At 41.4% G+C, this 13,437-nt stretch overlaps 1 protein-coding gene across 4 annotated transcripts in view; it reads right to left on the reverse strand.

Annotated features, from left to right (window-relative positions):
- Nucleotides 1-558: 558 nt before the first annotated feature.
- LOC114684907 (zinc finger protein 431-like) overlaps nucleotides 559-13,437 on the reverse strand; it is a 75,670-nt gene continuing 62,791 nt past the window's right edge. Inside the window, exons 1-4 of one of the 4 annotated variants that reach the window (XM_028859450.2) lie at nucleotides 12,168-12,637; nucleotides 5,535-5,661; nucleotides 5,274-5,334; nucleotides 559-2,474 (exon numbers count right to left, since the gene is read on the reverse strand). In XM_028859450.2, coding sequence (XP_028715283.1) covers nucleotides 698-2,474; nucleotides 5,274-5,334; nucleotides 5,535-5,661; nucleotides 12,168-12,170 — 1,968 coding nt within the window. In that variant the 5' untranslated portion in view covers nucleotides 12,171-12,637 and the 3' untranslated portion in view covers nucleotides 559-697. Of the gene's footprint in view, nucleotides 2,475-5,269; nucleotides 5,335-5,534; nucleotides 5,662-12,167; nucleotides 12,643-13,437 lie in introns of those variants that run through there. The other 3 variants (XM_028859451.2, XM_037197885.1, XM_037197884.1) reach the window with 3 other exon arrangements.

The following is a 13,437-nucleotide window of genomic DNA, read 5'->3' on the forward strand; positions in this document are numbered from 1 at the left end:
AATAAAATAAAATAAAATAAAAAGGCTTTGATTTTGCTGAAGTTGCACTGGAAATACCAATCAAACATCATGAGTACAGGAATGAATATATAAATGGAGTCAAATTTTTAAAAGGCTCTTCTAAGTCACAATGGAGAGAATTCAAGATTAGATAGATCAGTAAATTACTCACACCATACTTCATGTAATTTTCAGAAAATGGAGGATATGTATTTAAAGGAGGCTCTAGAGAGGGAGCTGAGGGAGCTGTCTGTCCTCAGCACACATACAGGTGATACTATTTTTACTCGTGATTTTGTCTTAACAAGGAAAATCACCTTTTTGCCTTCTATCAATTTTAAAGTTTGATCATAAAGTCTATATTCATTCATGATAGTGAAAGAATCACTTGAGAGGCAGAGGCAGGCAATCTCTGTGAATTTGAGGCCAGCCTGGTCTACAAAGTGAGTTCCAGGACACAGATAAACCCTCTTAAAAAAAAAAAGCTACAACCTTTCCTTTCTTATTCATTCACAAGCTCTCACATTAAAAACATAAATAACTTTAATAAATGTCCCACAATTTTTACAAATTCAAACATATTAAAAATTCTTTCAACTTGTAAAAAGTCAAAATTAAATATCTTCTCCCTTCAAGAAAGAAGTATGGTAGTCACAACCTGAAAAAAACAAAACCAACCTCTGACAGTATAAATAACTCAACATCCAAGGACTGGGACACACTCACGATCCTCAGGGCTTCTCCAAAGGGCTTGGGTCACTTCTCTGGCTACACCTTCTACAGTACACAAAATTTCTCTTCTAGACTCTGACTGGTTCCACTTCACCACTGCTGATGGTCGTGGACACCCCATAGTACTGGCATCTCCAAAATGATGGAGTTTTTGCCTGGTGTGCAAAAGTTCACCTCTTTTATTAGGCTCCTGAAATTTCTCTCTAGTATGTATTCTTTCATGATTTTGAAGATGACTGCTATGTACAAAAGTTTTACCACACTGATTACATCTGTAGGGTCTCTCTCCAGTATGATTTTTTTCATGTTTCTGAAGATAACCTTTCTGTGCAAAGGCTTTACCGCATTGATTACATTTATAGGGTTTCTCTCCAGTATGATTTCTTTCATGCATTTGAAGATAACTGCGAGTTGAAAAGGCTTTACCACATTGACAACATTTATATGGTTTCTCTCCAGTATGACTTCTTTCATGTCTTTGAAGATTGCCATTACTTGCAAAGGCTTTACCACATTGATTACATTCATAGGGTTTCTCTCCAGTATGACATCTTTCATGTTGTTTAAGACTACTAGGATCTGTAAAGGCTTTACCACATTGATGACATTCATAGGGTTTCTCTCCAGTATGACTTCTTTCATGTTGTTTAAGACTACTTGAACATGTAAAGGCTTTATCACATTGATTACATCCATAGGGTTTCTCTCCAGTATGATTTCTTTCATGACTGTGAAGATGACTTTTTTGAGCAAAGGCTTTACCACACTGATTACATCCATAGGGTTTCTCTCCAGAATGACTTCTTTCATGCCTGTGAAGATGACTGTTATGTGCAAAGGCTTTACCACATTGACTACATTCATAAGGTTTCTCTCCAGCATGACTTCTTTCATGCCGGTGAAGATGACTTTTTCGTGCAAAGGCTTTACCACACTGATTACACCCATAGGGTTTCTCTCCAGAATGACTTCTTTCATGCCTCTGAAGAAGACTGTTCTGTGAAAAGGCTTTGCCACATTGATTACATTCATAGGGTTTGTCTCCAGTATGAGTTCTTTCATGTATTTGACAATGACTAGGACGTGCAAAGGCTTTTCCACATTGATGACATTCATACTGTTTCTTTTTAGTATGAGTTCTGGGTACTTGAAGATGACTATAATATGCAAAGTCTTTATTGCCTTGATTATATTCATAAGGTTTTATTTTCAAAAGAGGTCTTTGGTGTAATTGTAAAGAGAAATCAAATCTAAATGATTTATCAAGTTGTTTACATTCATAGGTTTCTTCTTCATTATGTGATTTTTTGAGTGTTTGAAGATACTTATAATCATTAAAGACTTTAGTACATTGCTCACATTTATGGCATCCTTTTCCTGTATGAGTTTTTTCATCACTTTGAAGAGAGCTAGAAGAACTCAGAGCTTTAAGACACTGATTGCATTCACAAAATTTTCCTGTAGTATGAGTCACATTACATGTGCAACATGAACCAGGACGAACAGAAGAATTTCCGTATTCCTTGTACTCATGAGGCTTTTCTCCAGTGTAAGTATGTAGATGTATTCCCACTGCAGTTGGAAATCCAATTAATTGTACACTTGTATCACATTTACGAACTCTTCTCATAGTGGGAACTACTATATATCTTCTAATTTTTCTGGGAGAAAGAGAGGTACATTGCTTCTTTCCATATCCCTTAGGATCACATGGCTTGTATCCTGAGTGACAGATGATATACCTATTAAAGGAACAATAACAAACCAAAGGCTTTCAGATTGCATTTGCATAATTTAACTTTCTGTTTCTCATAAAGATATGGTGTAGAGGTTAAGTTCTCTCCACCACAACTTTCTTGACTCTCATAAACTGCCCCTCTCAATAAACTATGGTAAGTCACTAGAAGTATATGAGCAACACTAGCTTTACTATGGGCTATTTGCATATAAAATATCTTGGACATACCCTAATCCCCTAATCAATGTGAATGCCTTTACAATTAGTGCATTGAATAAAAGTAAATGGATGGATCTACATGTATCTCAGGGAGCTTTGATTAATATGGTATAATATTAATATGGCATAATATTAATATGAAATCTGTTAAGGCATTGTTTCCTTGTCTTATTTTTCCTTGTCCTGTTTCTTAGTAGAATGTCTTGCCAACACAGATCAGCTACCTGAATTTGAGGTACATAATGCTTTAAGAATTTTATAATCATCACAAAGCTGTAATTATTTACACTGTTGCTTTTCATTAAATATCAGAGCACATTAAAATTTCAGAGACAGAAATGTATACATGAAAATTACCTTCTTTGAATGTGACCGTTGGAGAACTGACAGTCTGGGTGGGGGGCACCCTCTGTGTCCAGGACCCACTGGCCCAACCCGGGCCTGAACTGGCAGTAGACACAGACTCTCAGGTCTGTGGGGGCCATATTCAATCAGGAGCCACTGACCCAACCCAGTACTGAATCAGCAATGGACACAACACAGCTGAAGGAGGGCAGGGGATTCTAACCCTGGCCTGAAGTGGAAATCCAGCCAAGCACCTACCCCACACCATGTGGCCAGGATAGATAGAATGCAACCACAGGCACTACCAGGAGCCTGCCCAGTGCTGGTACCAGGTGGTTGGGCACTATAATGATCTCCTTGTGATGAAGAAGCATGGCCCAGCCCTGTGCCATGGTGACCTGAGTGAGACAGGGAGACCTACATGCAGGCCTGGTGCTGCCCACCCTGAGCTCTTAAGAGAAAACATTGGCCCACCTGGTACCTCACAGCACCAGCCAGAAGGCCACTATTAGAGTGAGCAGAGGTACAGTATGTTGTCTTATGGGAGAGAGAGAAAGAGAGAGAGAGAGAGAGAGAGAGAGAGAGAGATAAAGATGGAATGGTTCAAGTCCTGTGAATAGAAGCAAATCTGAAGATGAGAGAGGAGGAAAGCTGATCCCTTTATCAGCAGAAACACACAGGAAAGTGAGCCTTGCACTTTGTCTGGGCAGCACAGCAGAGATGACCCTGTTGATGAGACCACAGGTGAGCCAACCCTGAGGACAGGAGCATGGAAGATCTAGCTCCATCCCTCATCTACCACATACCAACATGGGCTGGAATAGATGCACTTCCACACCCCCTCCCTATACTTCAATGCTTGGGGCAGATGGGAGAGCCGGCCCTATGGTCATAAGAGCAGGACAGCTGTCCCTGACCCCCACCAGCTGCAACACTCAGGAGAGCAGGCTCTGTACATCACCAGGGCAGCAAAATTGAGCCAACACTGTTAGTGCATGTGTGGGAGAGCCAGCCCCCAAGCTATTACCATGGGAGGGCTGTCGCCATTACTCATCTGTTTTGTGGTGACATTGGCAGTGGAGACATGCCCTCTGCCAAGCCCAGCAATGCTGGAGACAAGTGGGAGAGATGACCCTGTGATCATAAGAGTGGGAGAACCATCCCTGACCCCCACCATCTGCAACATTATAGAGAGCAGGCCCTGTAACTTGCTGGGGCAGCACAATAGAGCCAACCCTGTAAGCACCGTTTGGAGTGAGCAAGTCCCAAAATTGTGAGCAGGGGAGAGCTGTCCCCATTACCCATCTGTTCTATAGTAGCATGGATTGGGAGAGCTACCCTTTCCTCCTCCCCCGCCCATCAACACCTGGGGCAGGTGGGAGAGCTATTGTGGTCATAATAGCAGGAGAGCTGTCCCTGACCCCCCACCAGCTTCAACATTTGAGAGAGCAGGCCCTGAACTTTCCCAGGGCAGCAAAATAGAGCCAATATGGTTAGGACAGGTGTAGGTGAGCCAGCCCTGAAACTGTAACCATGGGAGAGATGTTCCTATTTCCCATCTGGCAGACCAACCTACAGCTGCCTATTCCCAGACCCAGCATTATGACTTCATCTGCCCAAAACATCGACCCATTTATGATATGCTGGAGTACATGAAGGGACTTGAACCACAAACCCAAAGCTGCCGGATCTCCATAATACAGGGTGTCCGTGGGATGTCCAGGAGGAGTCCTAGAGAGGGCTCTGCATGGGATGTGTAGTGGAGACCAAGGGCCTCGAACTAGACCAATGACTCTTTACAATGAACACTTGCAAGCAGAGATGTATAGACAAAGGGGTATACAACGTGACTTACTGGGTCTCACTGCAGCGTCTATGATGAGATTTTTAATATTTTCCCTTTTTAAAATTTTTCTCATATTTTCTTCCTTCTTTTTCTCTTCAAATTTTTTTAATTAAGAGGGCAAGCAGGGGTGGAGGGCAGATTCAAAGGGATGGGGAATGAATGGGATCAAGATAAATGATGTGAAAAATACATAGAAGAAAGAAAGAAAGAAAGAAAGAAAGAAAGAAAGAAAGAAAGAAAGAAAGAAAGAAAGAAAAAAAAAAAAAAAAAAAAAAAAAAAAAAAAAAAAAAAAAAAAGAAGAGTACAAGAAAGAAAGAAAGAAAGAAAGAAAGAAAGAAAGAAAGAAAGAAAGAAAGAAAGAGAAAAAGAAAAGAAAGAAGAAAGAAAATTACCTTCCATGTCTTCTAGAACTTTGACAATGTTCTTCAATATTCTGATCTTCCCATTTGTAGCCTAAAATATAGTACCAGAAATGTATGCTATATTATTATAAATTATGTAAAAATTAAGTTATTATCATCAATGAACCTTACAACCATGCCTGATTTATTCACCAGACTGTTCCTCTTTTATAGCTGAAGTCACAATAGAACACTAAACTCCAAAAAAGACTTGTCTCAAGTAAAAAAGTAAAGGAAAACTCACATTCTTACCTATAGCAGTGAGGTTCTCACAGGTTTCCAGCATCACATCTTTGTAGAGACTCTTCTGGGAAGGATCCAGCAAAGCCCACTCTTCATGAGTAAAGTTCACATGCACATCCTTATAGGTCACTGCATCCTAAAATATACCATACACATAAATAACAGAAACGGTGAGACTGAATGCATTGTAAATGTACACTTTATTGGGAATATATTTACATAATTCTTCACATTCAACAAATTTATTTCATATCATAGAATTTCAAATGCAATCACCAAGTCATTTGAAAGAAAACAGAAAAGGAGGACCATGACTCTCATTTCTGGGCCCTCTGAACAGTACATGGCATTACAAGAGAAATGCTTACTTACATATATAGAAAGATATGCAAACAGAGCAATAGTATTGAGTAAACATCAGCAAAATTGTATCCAAATTACTGACATCAAAAAAGGATGGACAAGATGGGCATGGTGGTGCACACCTTTAATTTCAAAACTCAGGAGGCAGAGACAAGTGAATATCTATGTTTTCCAGGCCAGCCTGATCTGTAGAGATTTCAAGGTGATCCAAAGGTACATTTTGATACCCTGTCTAAAACATACAAAGAAAAAAAAGAGAATACTCAGAGGCTCACACTAAATCCACCAATGACTCAAACACCCACTCCAGAAATGTGGAGTGCCTCATTTAAATTATAATGCTAATATGATATTCCTACAAAGAAATGCATGCTTAATAACCTACTCACTGACAGATTAAAAGGATTCTCAAAAATATTAGTGAAGTAATAGCTGATGCTAAAAAAAAATGAAAGAAAACAAACAAAAAATGGTAGAGGATAAAAACGGATCAACAGTTAAGATCACCTGTTGTTTTTGCAGAGGACCTGCATCAATCTCCAGTATTCACTTGGAGGTCCCAACAATTTGTAACTCCAGTTCAAGAGAATTCAGTGTTTTCTTCTAACTTCAGTGAACACCAGGCACACACATAGTACACATGCATATATATACAGGTAAAAGACTCACGCACACATTTCAAAAATTAAGACATGCATAAAGATATGGAGAAAGTTACCAATCTGCAATGCAATGATTCATAAAATTGGAATTAATGTCATGAATGTATGACATTCTGGTTGAAAAATGATACTTTCTACCAAAGTTTAAAAGTAAAGAGGTGGGTAAAGCTCAACACATGAGCAAATGTTTCACATGTACAAAAATCTCATTCTATCAGCCATAAATTTAAAAATAAAAATATCAGGGCAGAAAAGTAGTAAAGAAAAGCAATTGCTCCTATTTTACCTTATATTATTTAGGGATGGAGTCTGTTATGGTGGTGATGGCATAGCTGCATGAGAAAGAAAGGGGATGCGCAGTTTCAACCACAGAAAGAAGACAAGTGTGGTCAGGGTATAAACACTCAACACCCAGGCCCAGAGACTAACATACTCTAGAAAGGCCCCTCATCCTAAAGGTACCACATGCACCCTGGTAAAACCCATAAACCAGAGACAAAGTCTCAAATACATCTTCTTATCTGGGAGAATTTTCATTCACCTACCACATTTTGACACAGGTCATGATAGGTTCACACTCAACCCATAATGAAAAAATGCATTTAGTCTAACCTCAAACATCCTCATATTCTGTACCAGGCCCAAAACTGTTAGAACGTACAAAGTTTATTCTGATACTCAAGGGAGTCTCTTAACTGTGATATCTTGTAAAAATTATATATATATATATATATATATATATATATATATATATATATATGTGTGTGTGTGTGTGTGTGTGTGTCACACACACACACACACACACACACCACAAATATACAGAATACACATTTCCTTTCCAAAGAAGGAAAGATTTGACCAAGGCAAGACTGAAACCCTGCAGAGCTAACACCAAACTCTGCAGGTCTGTGTCGGACACCTGAGGCTTCAGTTTCGAAGGGCTTAGATGGCTCTTTCTCTTTGACATTTTCACACATCTCTCTCTTGCTACTTTCACACCCGACATGCAGCTATTCATGGAAGGTGTCTCAAAGCTTGGGTATCTCAACATCTAGTGGACTCAAAATGCTACCCAATCTTCATTTCCACACCTTCAAACAATAAACTATCACAGTCTCTTCATTGGGGCCTTGACTCTGCCAAACAAAAGGCTGCAACAGTGCTGAACTGAAAGCACAGAGGATGAATCCATGACCTTTAAATTTTGCATCTTTCCAGCCGGGACTGACCTACTCTGGTGATGGAATGGCCAAATACCCTAATAGTTGTGCCAGAAATCCCATCCAAGGACTGAGGAATCTCGATGCAGAGATCCACAGCTAGGCCCCGGGTGGAGCACCAGGAGTCCAATTAGCGAGAAAGAGGAGGGTTTATATGAGCGAGAATTGTTGAAACTAAGGTTGGATAAAGCACAGGGACAAATAGCCAAACAAAAGGAAACACATGAACTATGAACCAAAGGCTGAGGGGCCCCCAACTGGATCAGGCCCTCTGAATAGGTGAGACAGTTGATTGGCTTGATCTGTTTGGGAGGTATCTAGGCAGTGGTACCAGGTCCTGGGCTCATTGCATGAGTTGGCTGTTTGAAACCTGGGACTTATGCAGGGACGCTTGGCTCAGTCTGGGAGGAGGGGACTGGATCTGCCTGGACTGAGTCTATCAGGTCGATCTCAGTCCTCAGGGGAGGCCTTGCTCTGGAGGAGGTGGGAATGGGGGATGGGCTGGGGGGATGGGCTGGGGGCAGGAAGGGGGAGAACAAGGGAATCTGTGGCTGTTATGTAGAACTCAATAGTATTGTAAAATAAAATAAAATAATAATAAAAAAATTTGCATCTTTCTTCTTTCAAGAAAATGTGACATATAGATAATACAGTTAAATGGGGGTTCTAGTTTTGGATTGACCCTGCCCCCACTGAAACAGATCAACAGCAAGTTCTATATATAGTTATGGGACTGGGGTTCTTGTTCCCTTTTCCTTCTCTATTTACTTGCTTTGCTGAGTGGTACAGTACTCTTGCAATACCTTTTCTATATTTCCAAAGTAGAGCAGGTACCTTCTCTTTAATGGCCCTGAGCTCCCTGACAATTACAGCCTGTTTCGGAACATGACTGCCATCTGAAACCACCTAGTGCTGTTTTTCTCGCCACACCACACAGGTTTCATTAACTTCAGCCCCCATTGTTGCTCTTTTCCTCTATGGATCTGCATGAGTCACCAGTAATGACCAAGCCACAGACTAAATCTGTTGTCAAGACAGTCCATGACTATTTAATTTAGCCTTACTCATTTTCACAGGACACAGAAAGAATACATACACACAATATGTCAAAATATTACACAAAACATCTATCTCAGTTACTGCATTATGGCTCTGAAGAAAGACTATGACCAAAGTGACTGTTATAAGGCAAGGCTTTTTATTTGGGGCTTGATTACACAGACAGAGGATTAGTCCATTATCATCATGAACATCAGCATCAAAGTAGGCATGCATGGGGCTGAAAATAACTTCCTGATACAGACAGGCAAGCAGAAACACTTGGCTTTGGCTTTTGAAACATTAAAGCCCACCCATAGTTACACCTTAACAAACCACACACCTACTCCCTCAAGGACATATCTCCTAATTTTACACAATTAGTTCCAGTAATTGAGGACCAAGCTTTTAAAGGTAGGAGCCTGAGGGTCTTGAGCAAATATAAACCATGAAAGAAATATAACCTAAGTAGAAAGAGCAGTATAGGAAAAGAGTGAAAGAAATTGAGAGGGAAAAGGGAGTAAGAACAAGGGAGAGGGAGAGGGAATGAGAAAGAGAGATAGGAACAAAGGGAAGAAAATATTTACCCAAACATGGGGGAGCCAATACTTCTTGCCATGTTATACGCTTTCTCAATATAACCTTCCCAATTCCATCGAAGAAGAGATTAAACAATTCGAGACCTCCACACTTAGGTTTAAGTCCCTATTTTTCTCTAAGTGCATAGCATTATCCTTTGTTTCCCTCCCTACCCAGTTCCCTCAGAGAACCTGGCAAACCTTAGATAAGGCAGGGTAGAAGCAATGAAGGCAGTCTCTTGGTGTCTTAAGGGTTACTATTACAGATGGTGCCATCTGGAAGGCGCATTTCTAAATGGGTAGAAGTGCCTCACAAGGCTACTAGTTTCTAAATTCAATTTCACTATTTTAGCAAGTTGAATTCTGAATGTCTTAAATTCCAGTCAACAGAGAGTCGCAGATCTGTCTGATCACATAATCAACTGGGATAAAATGGGATCAAGCAACATCTTGTATCTGGGGACCGAGGAGAAGGTAAAACATCTGGATGAAAATGATTCGTTTCCACAGTTACAACCCGTGTGGTAAGATATACAGATGAACTCAACTGTTTCAGCTTTAGGCCACAGAATTCTTTTTTCTATTCCTATTTGCTCTGCGGGGACTTCCTGCCTAGGCCATAGTTACTATCTACTGCTACATTCATGCTAACACCTAATTAAAGAGTCTTTTAAAAGAAAAGAGTTTAACAGTGCACACTGAAACTTTGAGAAGTGTGGATCCAAGTGGGACTTGTGTCTGATGAAGATGGGCTAGTCTTAGCAGGGAGCTGAACCAACCTCAAGAAGGAAGCAACTCTGTGGTTTGCTGCCACCTTGGCTATGATGTCAATAGTATATTAAGAAAATTCAGAATTTGAGCAACATATTCAATGAAAGTCTAACAAAATGTCTAATAATTTATGCTATCAACAACAGAAAATTGATGGCAAAAGGTCATCATGAATGAAAAAAATGATCAACATAAGACTGAATAAACAGCACACATAGTGACATCATCTGAATTCAAACCTTCAAATACAACTACCATAAAGATTGTATTGTCTGGGAAAGAATAAAGAGATCAACTGAACATGAGAGCAAATTGACATATGAACACAACTGAAATATAGTCAGTGTTGAACAATGAGACCAGGGAACCCAACAAGTATGGCCTTACTAACACACATGACTGGAACACTGTGGCATTTATATGTAAATATATTAATAACACAGATATTAAGATCTGTACAAAATTAACCCCAGAAGGATCTTACAGCTGCATGTTAAGTGGCAAGTACAGAACTTCAAGAAGGTACTAGAGAAACAAGGATTCTGCAAGTTAGCAAATCTGCCTTCCATTGTGATGGTAAAAGCAGCTAACTTGTGCTCATTGCATGGTGAAGCCAATAATAAGCATGTTTTCTCAGAAGGGCTGCTGATCCCTATGCTCAGGAAGGAAGGCATGATAGGAACTCAAACATGGCAGAAACCTGGAAGCAGGACCTGACACATATGACATGGAAGGTGCTGCTTACTGACTTGCTCACCATGGCTTGCTCAACCTGCTTTCTTATAGAACCCAAGACCTCCAGCCCACGGGGGGTGGGGGCTCACTCACAATGGGCTGGATACCTCCCAAACCTACAGCTGGATCTTATGGAGGCATTTCCTCAATTGGACTCTCTCCTCTCACATGACTGTAACTTGTGTCAAGTTAACATAAAACTAGCCAGCACACTGATGATTCAGCTTAATTGGATTAAACAGAAACCTGGATGAGTGCCCTCTGAAGTGGGAGAGAACAAAAAGGAGCTTCAAGAGTCTATGTTATGCTGGATTTAACTCCTGGGGCAAGAGGAGTGTAAATGCATTCTGCTGTTAGTACTTCTGTTTGATTAGTCTTTTCTAGACTCTTCGGGGGACTTTTAAACAATATATCAAGCCGACTAGTGACACATGCCTGTTATCTCAGCATCCAGACTAGCATGGGCTGCACAGGGAGGTGCAGGAGATCAGGGACAGCAAAGCAGAATTCTGTCTCAAGCACGATGTTTTTCTGAGGTGCTAGAATGGGACCCAGAGCTTAGATATGCTAGGGCAACTATTCTACCTCTGACCCCCCCCCCCAAAAAAAAAAAAAACAAGTACACAGATATACCTTTCTTTAAGGATTGCTGAGAAGGGCTCTCACTATATACCAGTAGCTGGCCTAAAACTTTCTATGTACTGTTTGGGAAAGAATAAGATGATCAAGAAAACCTAGAGAAAACTTAAAAATAGAAATACAATTAATATAGAATCAATTTTGACACAGGAGGCCAGGAAACCCAGTAAGAATGGCCCTTCTAACACACGGACTACACCACCCTGTCATCTACATGCAAATGTGTTGACACAGACTTTACACCCTGCACAGAATTAACTGCAGATGTAACCTACACCTGAATGTTTAGTGCCCAGTGCAGAACTTCTAGTAGACACTAGAAAAACCAGGGCTCTGAGTTACTGAATCTGCCTTCCAAGGCAAGGATGAAAGTGGCGCATGCCCGAGCACTGCACAGTGACGTTAGCAATAAGAACAAATCCACACACAGTCCACCCATCCCCGCGTTCTCCAAAGGCCCAGCCTGCAGATGGAGTTTACTCAGATGCCGCAAGACCCCGAGTTGACTGGACAGCAGGGAACCTCACGTGACCTCACGGATCGCCGCGTAGGCCGCCGGTTCCCACAGTCCCAGGAGGACCCTTACACCGGGCACCCGGACCGCTCCCCACGTGGGGACGGCGGCCCCTCACTCACCATGGCATAGCACGGGCTCGCTGGGCTCTCCTCACAGCGGGCCCCAGCGCAGCACGGGAAACACGAAAGTCTCCCTTAGCTTAGCGCCGACAAACATACACCTTGACGGACCGGAAGTACCCGCCCCCATTCTGACTGGTAGTCCGTCTGGACGCTCTCATTGGCTAATGTGGTCTGAGTGACAGGAGGAGCTCCCTCAAAGATAGAGTCCCGTGAAGGGACACAGCTCTGTGGTTCCCAGCCCTGGCTTCCACCCCAGGCACAGAACTGTCCCAGATCTGCAGAGACTGGCATCTTAGCAGACCTTCAGAGATCTTCTTATTATGTAACGGTCCTAACACTGTTCCAATGTACAAAGTTTCTTCTGAAAATCAAGGCAGTGTCTTGAATGTGGCATCTTGTAAAATCAAAACACAAAGTATATAAGCCCAACGCACAATGATCCAGAATACACATTTCCCCTTTCAAAGAAATAAAATATATATATATATTGGAACAAGGCAATACTAAAACCCTGCAAGGCACACACCTGCAGCTCTGTGTCAGACATTTCAAAGGGCTTAGATGGCTCTTTCTCTCTACAACTTCTCAAACGTCTCTCTCTTTGTTTCCACTACCTTCATGCAGCTTTTCATGGCAGGTGTCTCAAAGCTTGAGTTTCTCACATGTTATGGCCTCAAGATGCAACACAGGCTTCATTTTCACGGATTCATGCAATGAACACCCCAGGTCTCCTCACTAGGGATTGGACTTTGCAAAAGAGATGACTGGAACACTGCTGAGCTGAAGCACAGAGGAAGAATTCATAACCTTTAAATGCGGCATCGTTCTTTCAAGAAAAAGTAGCACAGACCTGGTAACACCACAGGGGTTCTAGCTTTGGATATACCTGGCCCCAGTGGAACAGAGCAGCAGCAGCAGATTCTGTATGACGTTGGTTTCTGGGACTAGGAATCACCTTGCCTTTTCCTTCCATAGTTAAATGCTTGGCTGGGTGGGCAGTGCCTTCTCTGTATTTCTAAGGAAGAGCAGGTGTCTTCTCTCTAATGGCCCTATTCCCCCTGATAATTACCGTCTCTGTTTCATCATCATATGACTGCCCTCTGAAACTGCCTAGTGCTGTTTTTCTTTCCAAACCACATTGTTTCGTTAATTTGTGCCCCTATTGTTGCCCCTTTACACTATGGGTCTGCATGAATAATCAATAATAAATGTGCCATGACTATATGTTTTGTCAAGACAGGCCATTACTCTTTAATTCAGCCAGCCA

Source organism: Peromyscus leucopus, chromosome 22, assembly GCF_004664715.2.
Source record: "Peromyscus leucopus breed LL Stock chromosome 22, UCI_PerLeu_2.1, whole genome shotgun sequence".
NCBI classification, from domain to species: Eukaryota; Metazoa; Chordata; class Mammalia; order Rodentia; family Cricetidae; genus Peromyscus; species Peromyscus leucopus.